The 14,833-nt window shown below is 34.1% G+C and overlaps 1 protein-coding gene across 5 annotated transcripts in view; it reads left to right on the plus strand.

The window, feature by feature from the left end:
- The window catches only part of LOC118009497 (lysine-specific demethylase 6A-like), a 170,418-nt gene that overhangs the window by 138,363 nt on the left and 17,222 nt on the right, over nucleotides 1-14,833 (plus strand). For 4 of the 5 annotated variants that reach the window (XM_035003638.1, XM_035003790.1, XM_035003720.1 and 1 more), the window contains 6 exons: nucleotides 4,194-4,258; nucleotides 4,338-4,412; nucleotides 5,236-5,384; nucleotides 9,533-9,647; nucleotides 12,208-12,395; nucleotides 13,188-13,329. In XM_035003638.1, coding sequence (XP_034859529.1) covers nucleotides 4,194-4,258; nucleotides 4,338-4,412; nucleotides 5,236-5,384; nucleotides 9,533-9,647; nucleotides 12,208-12,395; nucleotides 13,188-13,329 — 734 coding nt within the window. The remainder of the gene's footprint in view (nucleotides 1-4,193; nucleotides 4,259-4,337; nucleotides 4,413-5,235; nucleotides 5,385-9,532; nucleotides 9,648-12,207; nucleotides 12,396-13,187; nucleotides 13,330-14,833) is intronic. The other variant, XM_035003815.1, reaches the window with a different exon arrangement.

The following is a 14,833-nucleotide window of genomic DNA, read 5'->3' on the forward strand; positions in this document are numbered from 1 at the left end:
CAGGATCATGACCTGAGCCGAAGGCAGTCACTTAATCAACTGAGCCACCCAGGCGCCCTCTCTCTAGTGTATTTTTAATTTCAGTTATTGAGTTCTTCATTTCTGATTGGTTCTTTTTTATGTTTCCTATCTTTGTTGAGGGTCTCACTGAGATTTTTTTTTCAAGTTCAGTGAGTATGTTTATAATCGTTACTTTAAATTCTCTATCGGGCATATTGCTTATTTCTGTTCTTTTGTTTGTTTTAGGTCTCTTGCTGTGATTTTGTCATGTTTTCTCAATTGGGACAACTCCTCTGTCTCTTCATTTTGTCTAACTCCCTGGGTTTGTTTCTGTGTGTTAGGAAAGTCAGCTTACATCTCCTGTTTTAGATAGTAGTGGCCTTATGAAGAAGAGGTTCTGTGGTTTCCTGTTCAGAGGTGTCTCCTGCGTGTGTGTTATATGCGCTCTACTATTGTGGCTGAGCTGTGTTTGCCATCAGTCCAGTCAACTGTAGTGGTTCTCTTTGTCTGTTGTGGGTTTGAATTGTTTCCTGTATTGTTATGCTTGTTTTTTGTTTTTTAAGATTTTATTTATTTATTTGACAGAGCAAGAGAGCACAAGCAGGGGAAGGAGGAGAGGGAGAAGCAGGCTCCCCATGAGCAGGGAGTCTGATATGGGGCTCGATCCCAGGACCCTGGGATCATGACCTGAGCTGAAGGCAGATGTTTAACCAACTGAGCCACCCAGGCGCCCCTGTTGTGCTTGTTTTTTAGTCAAGAAAATAGCGTTGTTTTTTGTTTTGTTTTTAAGATACTTATTTATTTGTTTATTTAAGAAGAAGAGCACACAGGCAGAGGGAGGGGCAGAGGGGGGAAGATGACAGGAGAGAGAGAATCTCAAGCTGACTCCCCACTGAGCATGGAGCCTGATGTGGGTTTCCATCTCATGACCCTGAGATCATAACCTGAGCCAAAACCAAGAAGTTGGGTGCTTAACTGACTGAGCCACTGAGGCATTCCTGGTCCCTGTATTGTTAGTAGATGAGTTTGGGGCCTCTTTGGGCTTGAGCTGAATCAGACCAGGCATTTGCCAGAGCTGCATTAGCACCAAACTATAGGGTACTATTTGTGTGTAGAAGCTGTTCTTGATGGGCAGGCCTGCAGCTGGACCTGATGTCTGCCCTAGCCCATTTTAGGGGTAGTCAGATTGATGTGTGTGGTTGGTTATCTTTCTCTCTCCTGTGGGCAAAATTCACGTTAGGATGGTGTTGGCCCTTGTTGGGGCTGCTTGCTCAGTGCCAAGCTTGTGTTGCCACTCAGGATGTATTCCTGCAGAGGCCAAGTCCATAGCATAATGCAGGTGGGGCTCACAGTGATAGCAAGGTGTGTATCTGTATGCTGTGGGAGGGGAACCAGAGGCTTTTTGGAGGGGGCATGTCTACAGGACAACCAGGGCAGGTCACACTTCTAGCAAGGTAAGTGGAGGGTGTTGACACTGCACTGGTTCCCAAAAGTTTCCAAGTAACTAGGTTGGAGGGCAAGAGAAGGAAATGGTTCCCACCTACCTCTTCTGTTCTGGAGAAGTGTCCCAAAGATCTCTGCCCCTTTAGCACACCTCTGAGATTAGTAAGCAGATCATTTACTTTTCACATTGCCGCTTCTATGCTGTATCTCTGTTCAACTATTTGTTCTGTGTCTTTAAGGGTAGGTGCTCAGTTTTGTATCATTGTCCCAGCTCTTCTAGACCCTAACCCACAGATTTAGGAAATTTTAAGTGTTAAGTCTGCTTTTCAAATCCATGGAGCTATACCTTTCATGTGTGAGTCTCCAGTGCCTGGTGTGCAGGTCTAGATTCTCCCCCTCTTTGATCCCAAAGTTTCCCTCCCTCCCGTGGACAGTCCTGTGAGTTTATTTGGCTCCCTACCATGTTTCCACCCTTCTTACCCTCTTCAGTGTGACCTCTTCTCAGTGTTTAGCTGTGGCAAGTATGCCACACCCCAACTCCAACCTCGCACCCCCATTAGTGTGTTGCCCTGGAGTTTGTTTTGTTTTGTTTTTTAAGATTATTTATTTATTTGAGAGAGAGTGAGTGAAAGAGAGAACACGAGTGGGGGTGGTGGAGGGGAAGAGCAAAGGGAAAGAAGGAAGTAGACTCCCTCCTGAGCAGGGATTCCAGGATCATGACCTGAACCAAAGACAGCCACCCAACCAACTGAGCCACCCAGATGCCCCTGCCCTGAAGTTTTTAACTTTTCCACATGTTCACATTGAGTCATTGGCAAATTGTGAATTACACTGTTTTTCCTGCCACAGCATTGTTTCCAGTGGAGGTATCTTTTCCTTTTAATGATTTTTGTTAACTACCTGTGTCCAGGTGTGGATGCAACATTTTCCTGTGTCCTCACGTCTTTTCTCATCTGAAAATAGTTGATTTTTAGATTTGTTCACCTTTTTAGTAAATTCTTAGTTCAGTGTGGCTACTTCTTCTCTTACAGGTCCAAACAAGTCCTTAGACAAGTCTTTAATTTGAAGATACTTTCCTTGTTCGGTAGTTATCTTTCCACTTTTTTGATGGTGTTCTTTGAAGCACAAAACTTTATTTTTGATGAGTTATTACTTTACTTTGATTGCCTTTATTTGATGTCATAGCTAAGAAATCATTGCCTAATCTATGGTTGTGTATTTTACTCTTGCGTATTTCATTTTAAGAATTTTATAGTGGTACATCTTACATTTACATCTTTGATTTATTCTGAGTTATGATAAAAAGAAGGAATCCAGTTTCATTCTTTTGAGTGTGGATATCCAATTGTTTTAGCATCACTTCCATATTGAATTATATTGGCACCTTTTCTAGAGAGTAACAAACTTTTTTATTCAGCTTTTAAATTCCTCTCTAGTGCTATGTGCTTTATTTTATATATATACATATATATATACACACATATATGTGTGTATGTGTGTGTGTAGTCTCAAAAAATTAGACAATAAAGAAATTGTTTTTATGCCCTTCATTTTGTTAGTATTAATCCACACAGGCAAGGACAGGATGACTAAACAGAATCATAAGTTAAAATGGTAAATCTTCATTTTTCTTACTGTATACATCTATGGCTGTATTTGTACTCATATTCAAACACATTCAAACATTTAGAATGTGTACTTTTGTTTTGCTACTTGACCTTTGTAAAATAACTTTCATAGTCCCCCAGTTTGCTTTTATTTTTTCATTATCTTTATGAATTGTGCCAAGTGTAAAAACCTACATATTTCATTCCAGAAGAGTGTCCATATGGAAAACAAATTTTGCTTTTTGTTTTTGAAGTAAAGAATAAAATGTTGTGCTTAGGGTTATGTATGTGTACTTCCAGAATTTTATTCCTTAAAAAAGCCTCATTCTTTATTTTTTTTACTTTATTTTATTTTTATTTTTATTTGAAAGAGAGAATATGTCTGAGAGTTGGGGAAGAATCAGGAGAGGAGGTAGAGGGACAAACAGGCTCCGTGCCCAGTGTGGAGTCTGTGGCAGGGCTTGATCTGACAATGCTGAGATCACGATCTGAGCATAAATCAAGAATCGAACACTTAACTGACTGAGCCACCCAGGTGACCCTTTTATATTATTATTGTTTTATTTTTCAGTTCTCTTTAAAATTCTTTTGAAATCACTTAAATGAAATTCATGCCCCAGTTTTGTATGTCTGATGGTCCATAATAAAATTAGGATTGGGGGGCGCCTGGGTGGCTCAGTTGTTAAAGCGTCTGCCTTCAGCTCAGGTCATGATCCCAGGGTCCTGGGATCAAGTCCCACATTGGGCTCCCTGCTTGGCGGGAAGCCTGCTTCCCCCTCTCCCACTTCCCCTGCTTGTGTTCCTCTCTCACTGTATCTCTCTCTCTGTCAAATAAATAAATAAAATCTTTAAAAAAAAAAAATAAAAGTAGAATTGGTACATGTTTTTCTTATTTAGATAATACCTGACTTATATAATATTAATTTTGTGAATAATGGAGGAGGTTAGTACCATGCCATTTGGCTTGATTTTACTTGGTTTTTTACTTAATGTGGTCATTGAAGGTATTTTTTGTGAAATGTGCCTATAGAAACTTACTTTTGAAATCAGTCTGTAATGCTCATGTAGATAAAACTATTTTATTAATTGTGTAATGGAAATTATAGCCTGAAATAGTTACTCAGTGTTTTTGCTAATCCATAGGAAGAAAATGAGAAAAGAACACAACATAAAGAATATTCAGATACTGAATCCGTATCTTCAGATTCGTAAGTAGCTATTAGTGTTCGTTCAGTATTTTTGTCCAAAATTCATGGATTTAATATTCTAAAAAAAATTTTTTTTAAGTTCTGGAAGGAGAAGAAAAGGACCTTTTAAAACCATAAAATTTGGAACCAACATTGACCTCTCAGATGACAAAAAGTAAGTCCTCCAGTTATGTGTAGTTTGAATCACAAGATTGGAAATTGGTTTCGTATTTTCTTCAACCCTAGTCATTCTTTTTATTCTTTGTTGTTGTTGTTTTTTAAGATTTTGTTTATTTATTTGCCAGACCGCGAGAGAGGGAACACAAGTGGGGGAGCGGGAGAGGGGGAAGCAGGCTCCATCCCTGGGATCATGACCTGAACCAGAGGCAGACGCTTAACCAACTGAGCCACCCAGGCGCCCCCTTTTTGTTGTTTTTTTTATGCTACCATAGAAGTCTTAGTTAAAAACACTAGCATTCTGAAATGATTTTTGGTAGGTTTTGCAATAGATTTTAGTTACTGAGGAATATGAAAAGATTAAATTTACAAATTAGAAAAGAAAGATTATTTTCTTTTCTTTTTTAAGATTTTGTTTATTTATTAGAGATAGAGGACAGAGAGAGCAAGAGAGCACAAGCGGGGTGGAGGAGGGGAGGGTCAGGGACAGAGGGAGAAGCCGACTTCCCACCGAGCAGGGAGCCTAGGATCATGACCTGAGCTGAAATCAAGATTTGGATATTTAATTGACTGAACCACCCAGGCACCTCTCTTTTATTCCTAAAATTATAAATTTTTAGGATTTAATTTTTTTCAGTGATCTCGATTTATTTTGGAACTTTTTTCCTTGGAAGAGCTAATACTGTACTACTTATAACCTTAAAAATGTAATACTTAGAGATTTAAATGTGTTTCTGATTGGAACATAGTATTTTCAAAGACCTGGTAAATTCTCTTAAATATTTACAAGGTGATACTTTTGATCTATTACTTTATTTCAGGTGGAAATTGCAGCTACATGAGCTGACTAAACTTCCTGCTTTTGTGCGTGTGGTATCAGCAGGAAACCTTCTAAGCCACCTTGGTCATACTGTACTGGGCATGAATACAGTTCAGCTGTACATGAAAGTTCCAGGGAGTCGAACACCAGGTTATTTTTGTGAACTAATATATCTTGTATAACTGAAGAGTTAATCAAATATGAAACACACATACAACCAGTTTCTTCCCATTTGTAAATAATAAAGCCAAAAGCCAAATGAGTTTTTAATGCTTTCTCATACGTAAAAATAATTGTAATTATTTCTATAATTTAGCTGAGAGTAGTTTTCTCTATGTGTCTAGTATCTTTTTGATATGTAAACATGAAAATAATCCAAAACATTTAACTGGGAAGGAGGCAGTAAATTACTCAGTGAATAAAAGTGATAAGCAATTTAAAAGCTTTGTCTTTATTCCATTGATTACAAGCTCAATAGTTTGCAAAATTTTTTCACTGGAGTTACAAGAGCTATATCATAATAATGAAATAATATTCTTACTGTATAAAATAAAAATTTCTTTGAAGATATTAAATATATAATACACCATTGTTTTCTATTCTGTCCTATTTATCATTTTCATAAAAATGTAATTTAGAAATTTTCTAATGAAGGAGCTCAACAGACTTCTTTTTGGTGCTTGTAAGTATTTTAGGTTCTATAAGATATTTTGTAGGTATTCATGTAAGAGAAAAAATGTTTAAATGACTTTTTATTGATGAAGGTCAAAATACAAAATAATTGAGCACAGTTTTTCTTCCTCATGGGAGTATAAAATTTCACTGTATTGGGGCTTGGGGGTTAGCATTCCCTATTGGGAGTCAGCTACAGATGTGCATCTATAAAAAGCTGTTCTGCAATGAAGTCTATGTATTTCGTCTTTAAAAATGTCTTTTCATACAAATAGGCACTGCCAAATACTGCTTTTAATCGATAAGCATATTTTACTGAGTATATTAATTGGTTGGAAAGCATTTATCGAATTCTATTAGGTCTTTAAATTTACTTGATATTTTTGTTTTATGTCTCATTGCTTTCCAGATTAATCCTTCATAGTTTCCATTTGGAATCTTCTCATTTGCAGTGGCTTTTACAATATGGAAAGGTTTCTACATTACATTGATTGAGATTTGAAACATGATATTAGAGTTGTAGTTTGAGCTTGAAAAATACATGCTGCAGATATTTGAGGGAATGGATGTCTGGGTTCTTGTTCAGTTTTTTAAAAGCACAGAAAGTGTAGAAAGCAAGCTTGCTAATACTTGTGATTCCAAAAATACTGTTCTGCAAATGACTTTACTGTAATTTAAGTTTTGCTTTGTATTTTTAGATTGACTTTCTAAAGAATCGTTTTGAAGATTATAACAATTTTTATTATCTGTTGGTTTTCAGTAACAGTAACTCCTGGTTGTTGAACTCATGCAGAAGATGTTGAGTCTCAACCCTGTTGCTCTAAAAATTGTAACTTCACTATTGCCATACAATGGGGCAGGTCAGAGTGGTCCACTTCTACTTCTGACGAAAATTCATGGAGCTAATACTCATTAAGTCTTCACGAGTGGTACATAATCAAGTATCTACCAGTGAATTATACTGTGAATAGCCATAGGCATTAATCACTTCACATTTTAACAAACTTGACTTCTAGTATGTCCATGTAAATTCTTTTCTCCCTTCACACATTTTCTCCACCATTAGTTGTAATACATTCTAATGGATTCCATTCTAGTAGTATTTAATGTTTTTCAGCTTCTTTGAAAATCTTATCACTGTAGTTTGTCCTATAAAGACTAATCCTTCATTCACTTAACATTTGCTCTTGATTGCTCATGATAAATTAGTTAAAATACGAATTAGGAAATACCAATTAGTAAAATCTGTTGACCTGTTAAGCAACAAGAAAAAGTGCCCAAAATTATTTACCTTTTTATTAAAATTCACTATTCATATTGCTTTCAATATCTTCATTTAGTAGCTGTTTTAAAAAAAAAAAAAAGAAGATGACTTACTAGTCTGGAACCATTTGATTTTCTCCAGATAGACTGATTTTACTCACTGCAATGAAATATGATTTAATTAACTCACTGTCCATCCACCACATCTTGCTTGGCCAGACACGGACTTTGAGTTCAGTCTCATTTTTTTTTTTTTCTTCTCCTCTTCATCCTCCTCCTTTTTAAAAAATTTTTGCAAAGAGGTTTGATGATGAGATACTGCATTTAAATTCTCTAACTTCTCTGTCCATTGTTTTCTGTAAGATACATATATATTGTAATGAACACTTTGGTAGTTTCAGTGTACAATAATCGTTTTGCACAGCAAGAACATCCTTGTATATTTAAATACAATGCTTTCTGGTGAAATGGAGAAAATTATTTGCACTACCACATGAAGTACATTGCTTTAACATGATGGATATGCACTGGTCTTTTTTTAAATAAAATACTGAAATATGGTGATATGTATATCAGTTGAAATGCTGTTGAATTATAACTGCCTAATACAGTACTTTACGAACCAGCAGTGAGAACTAATGATAGTGTGTAAGATTTTTGTTACAGGTGCTTAATTCTGATTTGTTGAATGAAAGCTCCTGTATAAAAAACATAAACCAATAGTGTATTTGTGTTCCATGAAAGTCTTATTTACAAGAACACATGTTTAGCCCATGGTTGGTAGTTTGTCATCCTCTGATTTAAAGTCTTAAAAATCTTAAAATTTTCATCCAACACAAATCATCTTTGTTTCCTTTGCATTGACCTAGATTATGTTATAGATCATAATGCAAATATTTAACAGTTTATGAGTTCTGGCAACTATCTGTAAAGGCAGATAGTAGCAGCAAATAACCAGTTCCTCTCTATATGTACTGATGTCTGTAGCCTATATATCAACCTCTTTTGCTTTTTTGTTTTTATTATTATTATTACTTGTATGTTATAGTTTGACAACCAGAGTGCTTGCTTCTTTACATTTTCATTGTATATTAGCCATATAATTTGTTTAAAATAGGTTATTGCTTATTTTTAAATGAGTTAGGGTTCCCAACTTTGCTTTTTGAAATATGAAAATCTTTTTGAAGAAATGTTGAATCAAGGTCTCCTTTGAGATACCCAGATTTTTAAAGCTCCTCAGGGATTTTGATGATGGAACCATTGGTTGGAATGTTTATATTCCCAGGCCATTATTGTAAATTCGCTTATGTAATACTTTATCACTAGTAGTGTTAAATTTGAGAGAGACAAGGAGAGTTGTAATTAATGAGAGACTTTAGAATCTTTATCCTCTTCATCACTAATACCCAAGAATTTCATACGGCATAGGGTTTTTTTCCCTTTTTACATATACATATATACATATATTTTATATATATAATATATATATCATTAGACTGAATCTATTGGGGTTTATTTCATTTTGAAAATTATCCAATTTAGGTATCATAAAAGTAAATGTTGTATGAAAAATGAAATAAAGGAAATATAAAAGTGTCTTTTTTCTTTTAAAATCTGTGAGGGAGAACAAAATTAATAGATTACCTCTTCGTCATTTGTGCCTAACAGTGCTTGCAGTTTCTTTGTATAGCATTAGTTCTTAACAGCATCCTTTGTAACCTTATGAAATTTCTTAGAGGAAATGTTTAGTACATTTTAGTTAGCTCAGTATAATTAAAAAGAAACATTGTTTTAACTTGCTGCTTATTTGGTAGGGATATTGTTCCTCTCCTGACATGCATATAAATGGTACCTTGCTATAACAGTTTTACATTCTGACATGATCTTGAAATACGTTCTGAAAAATTCAGACTGTTCTCAGGTCCTTTATTACAGAGTTTTTTGTTTTTGTTTTTTAAGTAAATCTCTCATGATGTCCCCAAATCTCAAATGTTAAAACTCCATGGCAGGATAATATCTACCTATTTGTGGATAGAAACATTTATAATTATGTGCCAACATCAAATTGGAATGTTCCTAAGAGCTGTAGAGGAGCTACAGGTTGTTAAGTAACCAAGTTACAATTTGAAAATCCTACCTCTTCTTTAATTCTTTGATATTGTTTGTAAGAACTCAGAGTACTTCATGGATGAGAAAGTAGTAGTAATAATGACAGTAGGTAATATTTATTGCTTATCATGTGCTGCTCTCTGATTTATAAGCATATTTTTCACTCTTGAAACAACCCAGTAATTTAAAGGCACATTTTCTCCCATTGAATTTACACTCTAATAATGACTTTTGTTTTCCCTTTTTCTTTTCAGGCCACCAAGAAAATAACAACTTCTGTTCTGTTAACATAAATATTGGTCCAGGTGATTGTGAATGGTTTGTTGTCCCTGAAGATTATTGGGGTGTTCTGAATGACTTTTGTGAAAAGTAGGTTTCTGAACAGATTTTGTTTTCAAATAATTTTGAGAAGACATTTATTATAAAGGACGAAGTATGATGTTAAATTTGCAGTTTATCCAGACATTTTATTTTAAATGGTATTACTTGAAATCTTTTTTACTTTATGTTATGTGGAATAACACTAAAGGAAAGATGCCATGAAACCAGTCCATGCAGTAACAACAGATACAAATTCAAAAGATAGGGAGTAAATAATTTTTTTTAAGTTAATTTTAAAAATTGATGAGTGTGAATACATTCTTTTTCAAATGTGCTTTGCATGAAAATTTGATTTAATTATAACTGAAATTAGAAATGGTAAGAATTCCAAAATTAAGCATCCTTATACCTTCCTAGGAATTCAAGCTTATGTATCTCTAATAGTGAACCTAAAATTATCAATGTTCAGTAGCAAGTGAATCCCATGCTATTTTCAGAGTTGATAAGATACTGGTAAATGATATGTTTATGAAATAAAAAATTTGATGAAATTCTAATAATAACATACGTGAGTATTTTAAAATCAGTACACATTTCATAGGTCAATTTTTGAGGGTCTTCACTCAGTATATTTGATTTAGTAAAAAGTGTTTGATGGTAGTTTAAACAATAATTTAGACTTTTCTTACTGGCAAGATAGTCTTTTTTATTCTCATATATATATTCTCATATAATTTTTCTCATGATAAGAAAGGTCAGATTTCTAAACATTTAAAATTTATCAGGAAAATAATGTAGTACTCCCTTTTCGGAATGTTTATTTACCAGCACACTGGTAGCTTACGTTAGGGGATAGAGAAGTGTGTGATGGGAAATCTCTTCTGTGTTTAACAACTTTTCTTCCCCCCCACCCCCTTTTTTAAAGATATTATTTATTTTAGAGATAATGTGGGCACACACATATGCACACATTCGAGTTGGGGGAGGTACAGAGGGAGTGGAAGAAAGAATCTTGAGCAGACTCCACACAGTATGGAGCCTGATACTGGGTTTGATCTCACAATCCTGAGGTCATGACTGGAGCTGAAATCAAGAGTCAGATGTTTAAGTGACTGAGCCACCCAAGCTCCCAAGAACTATTTCTTAAAGTTATAAGGAGGTATATCATAACTGTTACATGTACAGTACAAATATAACTATTCTGAGTGGGAACTATTTTCAGGGTTTAAATGCTTTCAAATAATACAGGTATTCTCAGGTCAAAGATAGAAAACAAAGTGGTATCTAACAAGTTTGAGTTTTGGAGTAATAGCAAGTTAGATTAATTCATCTTAAGTTGAAGAAATGACACTTATCTCAGATTTTCAGTAAATTTTATATTGCATAGAACAGAATATTACTTCTAATATTTAGAACTTTTATAGTTTATTTCATGACTGTACTTAACATCTTTAAATCAACCATTGTTTTTAAACTTTTAAAGAAAATGCATAATCTATTTGCCTTAGTTGGCTTTTCCCCTTCTTTTTTGTGGGATGTTTTCTCCACTTTAATGTTAACGGTATATGGGTAATTTAAATAAGCTTTATAACATGCTTGTAGTTTTTTTCTTTCTTCTTATTTTTCACTCCTTCCTCTCCCCCACTCAATCCCTTCCCCTACCCCCAGTCCCTCTTTATATTTTTCTGATGACAACGCAGAGTTTACAGAAAACACACAATTTTCAGGCCTTCATTTATCAGTATCTGCTAGACTTACCTCAAGAAAAGTCCTTTCATTTTAGAAGGAAAAAGGAAGAGAAACAGATTCCATGTAGACAATTTCAAGACAGACTTTATCATTTTTGTTAAGAGAAAACAGAAATAGAGCAAATGCTTTCCTTAGACCTTCAGAAAGGGACAATTGTATGATGTGCATTTTCTCTTGAGAAAATTAAATAATTGAAATACTTATAAGAAAGAATTGGTATTGTAGTTACCTTAAAATACTTCATACTGTGATTGAGGAAAATAATAAAAAATCAGAATTTAAAATAAAAATTTAATAATTTGGTCTCTTTGCATTGGTGCTGTTGCTGGTGGTGATTCATGTGAAGAAAAAAAGGTCTCTATTGCTGGGAATTGAGGGAAAGTCCTGTTCTTGTATCTGCCACACTGCTTCTAGTTAAGAACTTAAGAAGTTAAGTGGGTTCTTGTAATCCCTATTTTCAGTTTCCTTTTTAGAGATTCCCTGATATTATGAGGTCTTTCAGAAAGAAGGGATAAATCAAAAATGTTTTTATGAAAGAAAATTAAAAATTAGTCTATTGAAGTGTAGCTTGAATCTTTGAGTTTGGGACTTCTGAAAAGAATTTAAGCATATAGTATAATCTTTGAATTTGTCTACATAATCACCTGCTCTTACTATTTATTTTTTTCAGGATTACCCTTTAATATTTAAAGCCCTCACTTTTGAAAGATGCTTGTTACAGTGCTATTAACTTTTAATGAAATACATAAAGTACCTTTTAACATTTGGAAATTGTCTCCCCACCTTTTATGAGACATTTAAAAAGACTTAATTCATTATGTTATTTACTCCTTCCCACCCCCACTCCCCCACCCCCCAGAAATAATTTGAATTTCCTGATGAGTTCTTGGTGGCCCAACCTTGAAGATCTTTATGAAGCAAATGTCCCCGTATATAGATTTATTCAAAGACCTGGAGATTTGGTCTGGATAAATGCAGGCACTGTGCATTGGGTTCAGGCTGTTGGCTGGTGCAACAATATTGCTTGGAATGTTGGTCCACTTACAGGTATTTTAATAATCCATTAACAGATTTTACATTTTAAAGGATTATTTCTAACTGGTATTATTCTATTAGAAAATAATTCACTAAATATTGGAAATTGTCTCCTTGGAACAGTCTTGTTCGTATGGATAATGTATTCAAGTTAATAAGTGAATATCCAATAAGAAATATTTGGGCAGATAACACATGTATGTTTTTGTAGACATGGTGGATATACTTTGGATATTTTAGAGTGTTGTTTGTGGCTTTTATAAAGGAGGGCTTTTATGGGAGACCTGGTATATCATAGGAATAGTCAACTTTGTTAGTTTGTGTTAAGCTTTGTTTAATATATGTAAGGTAAGGAACCTAGCCTTTGGAGCCAGAAGGACCTGATTGGCTCTACCTTTGTTAACTTTTTGACCTAGGGCAAATGTTTTAACCCCTCAGGGCTTATTTTCCTTATTTAGAAAATGAGAATTAAAATCAATAAAGATTTGAAAGGATGAAATGAAACATGATGTAAAATGAGCCTTACAGTGCTAGTAAATGCTGTTTGCATGATAAATATTAAAAAAAATTTTTAATGTGGGGGGGCTTGAACTCCCAACTGTGAGATCAAGAGTCGCATGCTCTTCCGATGAGCCACCCAGGTGCCCCTACATGATAAATATTTTTAAACTGTACTTCTCATAAAAGAATCTTCTAGTGTTTTTTGGTTTTTAGAATTAGTGTTAGGTGGTAATAATTATCTTCATATCTTTTTTTACTTTGGGTAGCTATTTTATAACATAAAAAACTTTGTTTCCTCCTTAGCCTGCCAGTATAAATTGGCAGTGGAACGGTATGAATGGAACAAATTGCAAAGTGTGAAGTCAGTAGTACCCATGGTGCATCTTTCCTGGAATATGGCACGAAATATCAAAGTCTCAGATCCCAGGCTTTTTGAAATGATTAAGTAAGTGTTTCCAAAATCACTATAGTCCCTCTTTTTGTGGGGTGTGGGGGGAGTGTGGTGAATGTTAACTAATCAGTATTTTTCCCCCAAATTATTATATCAGTTAACATCAAGTGATAACATGGTCTAGAAGTCTTGACAAAAGGGAATTCACATGTTAAAAATATTTTCTTCTTTTACAAATAGACAGTGATTATTATGGTGCAAAGATGAATAAAGAAAGGCATATATACATGATTCCATACCATTAAATACATGATCTGTGCTTTCTCTTGCCTCTCACCAAAGTGCTTTTCCCGGACAACTTTAGTTTTAATATTGAAAGTCTGCCTGTAGCAACAGAGAGTGAGAATGCTATTATAAAATAAATGTCCAATAAAGATATTAGCATTTAAAATAGTGATTTATCTAAAATGGTTGAATTTTCTGGCTGTTCTATCTACATCATCTCCTTTTTAAAAAGCTTCTTAAACCTAAGAAACTAAAAAATTAGCTTAGAAAATTAATAGATCATCAATGTAAATACATATATTGTAGTAATTTCTCATTTATTAAGCTGTTTCCATTCCATTTATTTTATAGGTGTATTTGTAATAACATATTTTCAAACACTGCCACTTACTGTATTTCTCCAAATTGTAGTTTATATGCTTTTCTTTCTCTCTCCCTTTCACTGTCACCAGTGAAAAATAATTGTGGTTAGAGAAATGTGAGATGTTATAGGTTATATAATTAAGCTGCTGTTTTTTTCATTGTTATTAAGTGTTTTCAGGGCATGTATATGTATATGTGTTTGTGTGTGTGTGTGTATATATATAAACAGGATAGGAAAATTTATTGTGTCTTCCAAATCTGTTAGGCCAGTGTCTTTAAAATCAATGCTGGTTTATTAAGAACAATTTCAATCATATGTTGAAAATTTTGTTCTAATAAATCTATCCAAATAAAAGCTGAGGCCATGGTAATATGCCTGTCCACTTTTTTATATAGGGACTCATTCCATTTTTTATATACATTTGAAATCTAAATTAGAAACATTTCAAAGAGCATTTAGTCAAAACATGTAGTAATTCCTATTAAAAATGTACATGTACTGTTCATGTAGTAATTTATCAAGGTCATTACTTTAAGTCTATTTCTTGAAAATATTCACTCGCTGGTCCAAAATGATTTGTTTGTTCCCAGTGCCTTAGTTTGTTGTTGTTGTTGTTGTTTGTTTGTTTGTTTTAGGATTTATGCAAAATGAATCATTTCTGTTTGAGAACTGCAGAGTTTATGGCAGAAACTGTTCTTGGCAATGAGGTTAGATAGTGTGTAAGACAGAATCTTTGAGTTGATGTGGTTTAAATTTTACTGGAGCCAGGCAAACAAATTCTAAATCAGGTAAATAAGTTACCACTAAGTAGTGTAAGTAAAGTAATATAGGGCAATTATTTTTTGTTTACAGGGTAGATAATGCTGCTTTTGGTAAAGTGACTTCTAAGAGTGTGATTTCTGTAGTTGG

Source organism: Mirounga leonina, unplaced genomic scaffold (assembly GCF_011800145.1).
Source record: "Mirounga leonina isolate KUSES-001 unplaced genomic scaffold, KU_Mleo_1.0 Mir_101046, whole genome shotgun sequence".
Taxonomy (NCBI): Eukaryota; Metazoa; Chordata; class Mammalia; order Carnivora; family Phocidae; genus Mirounga; species Mirounga leonina.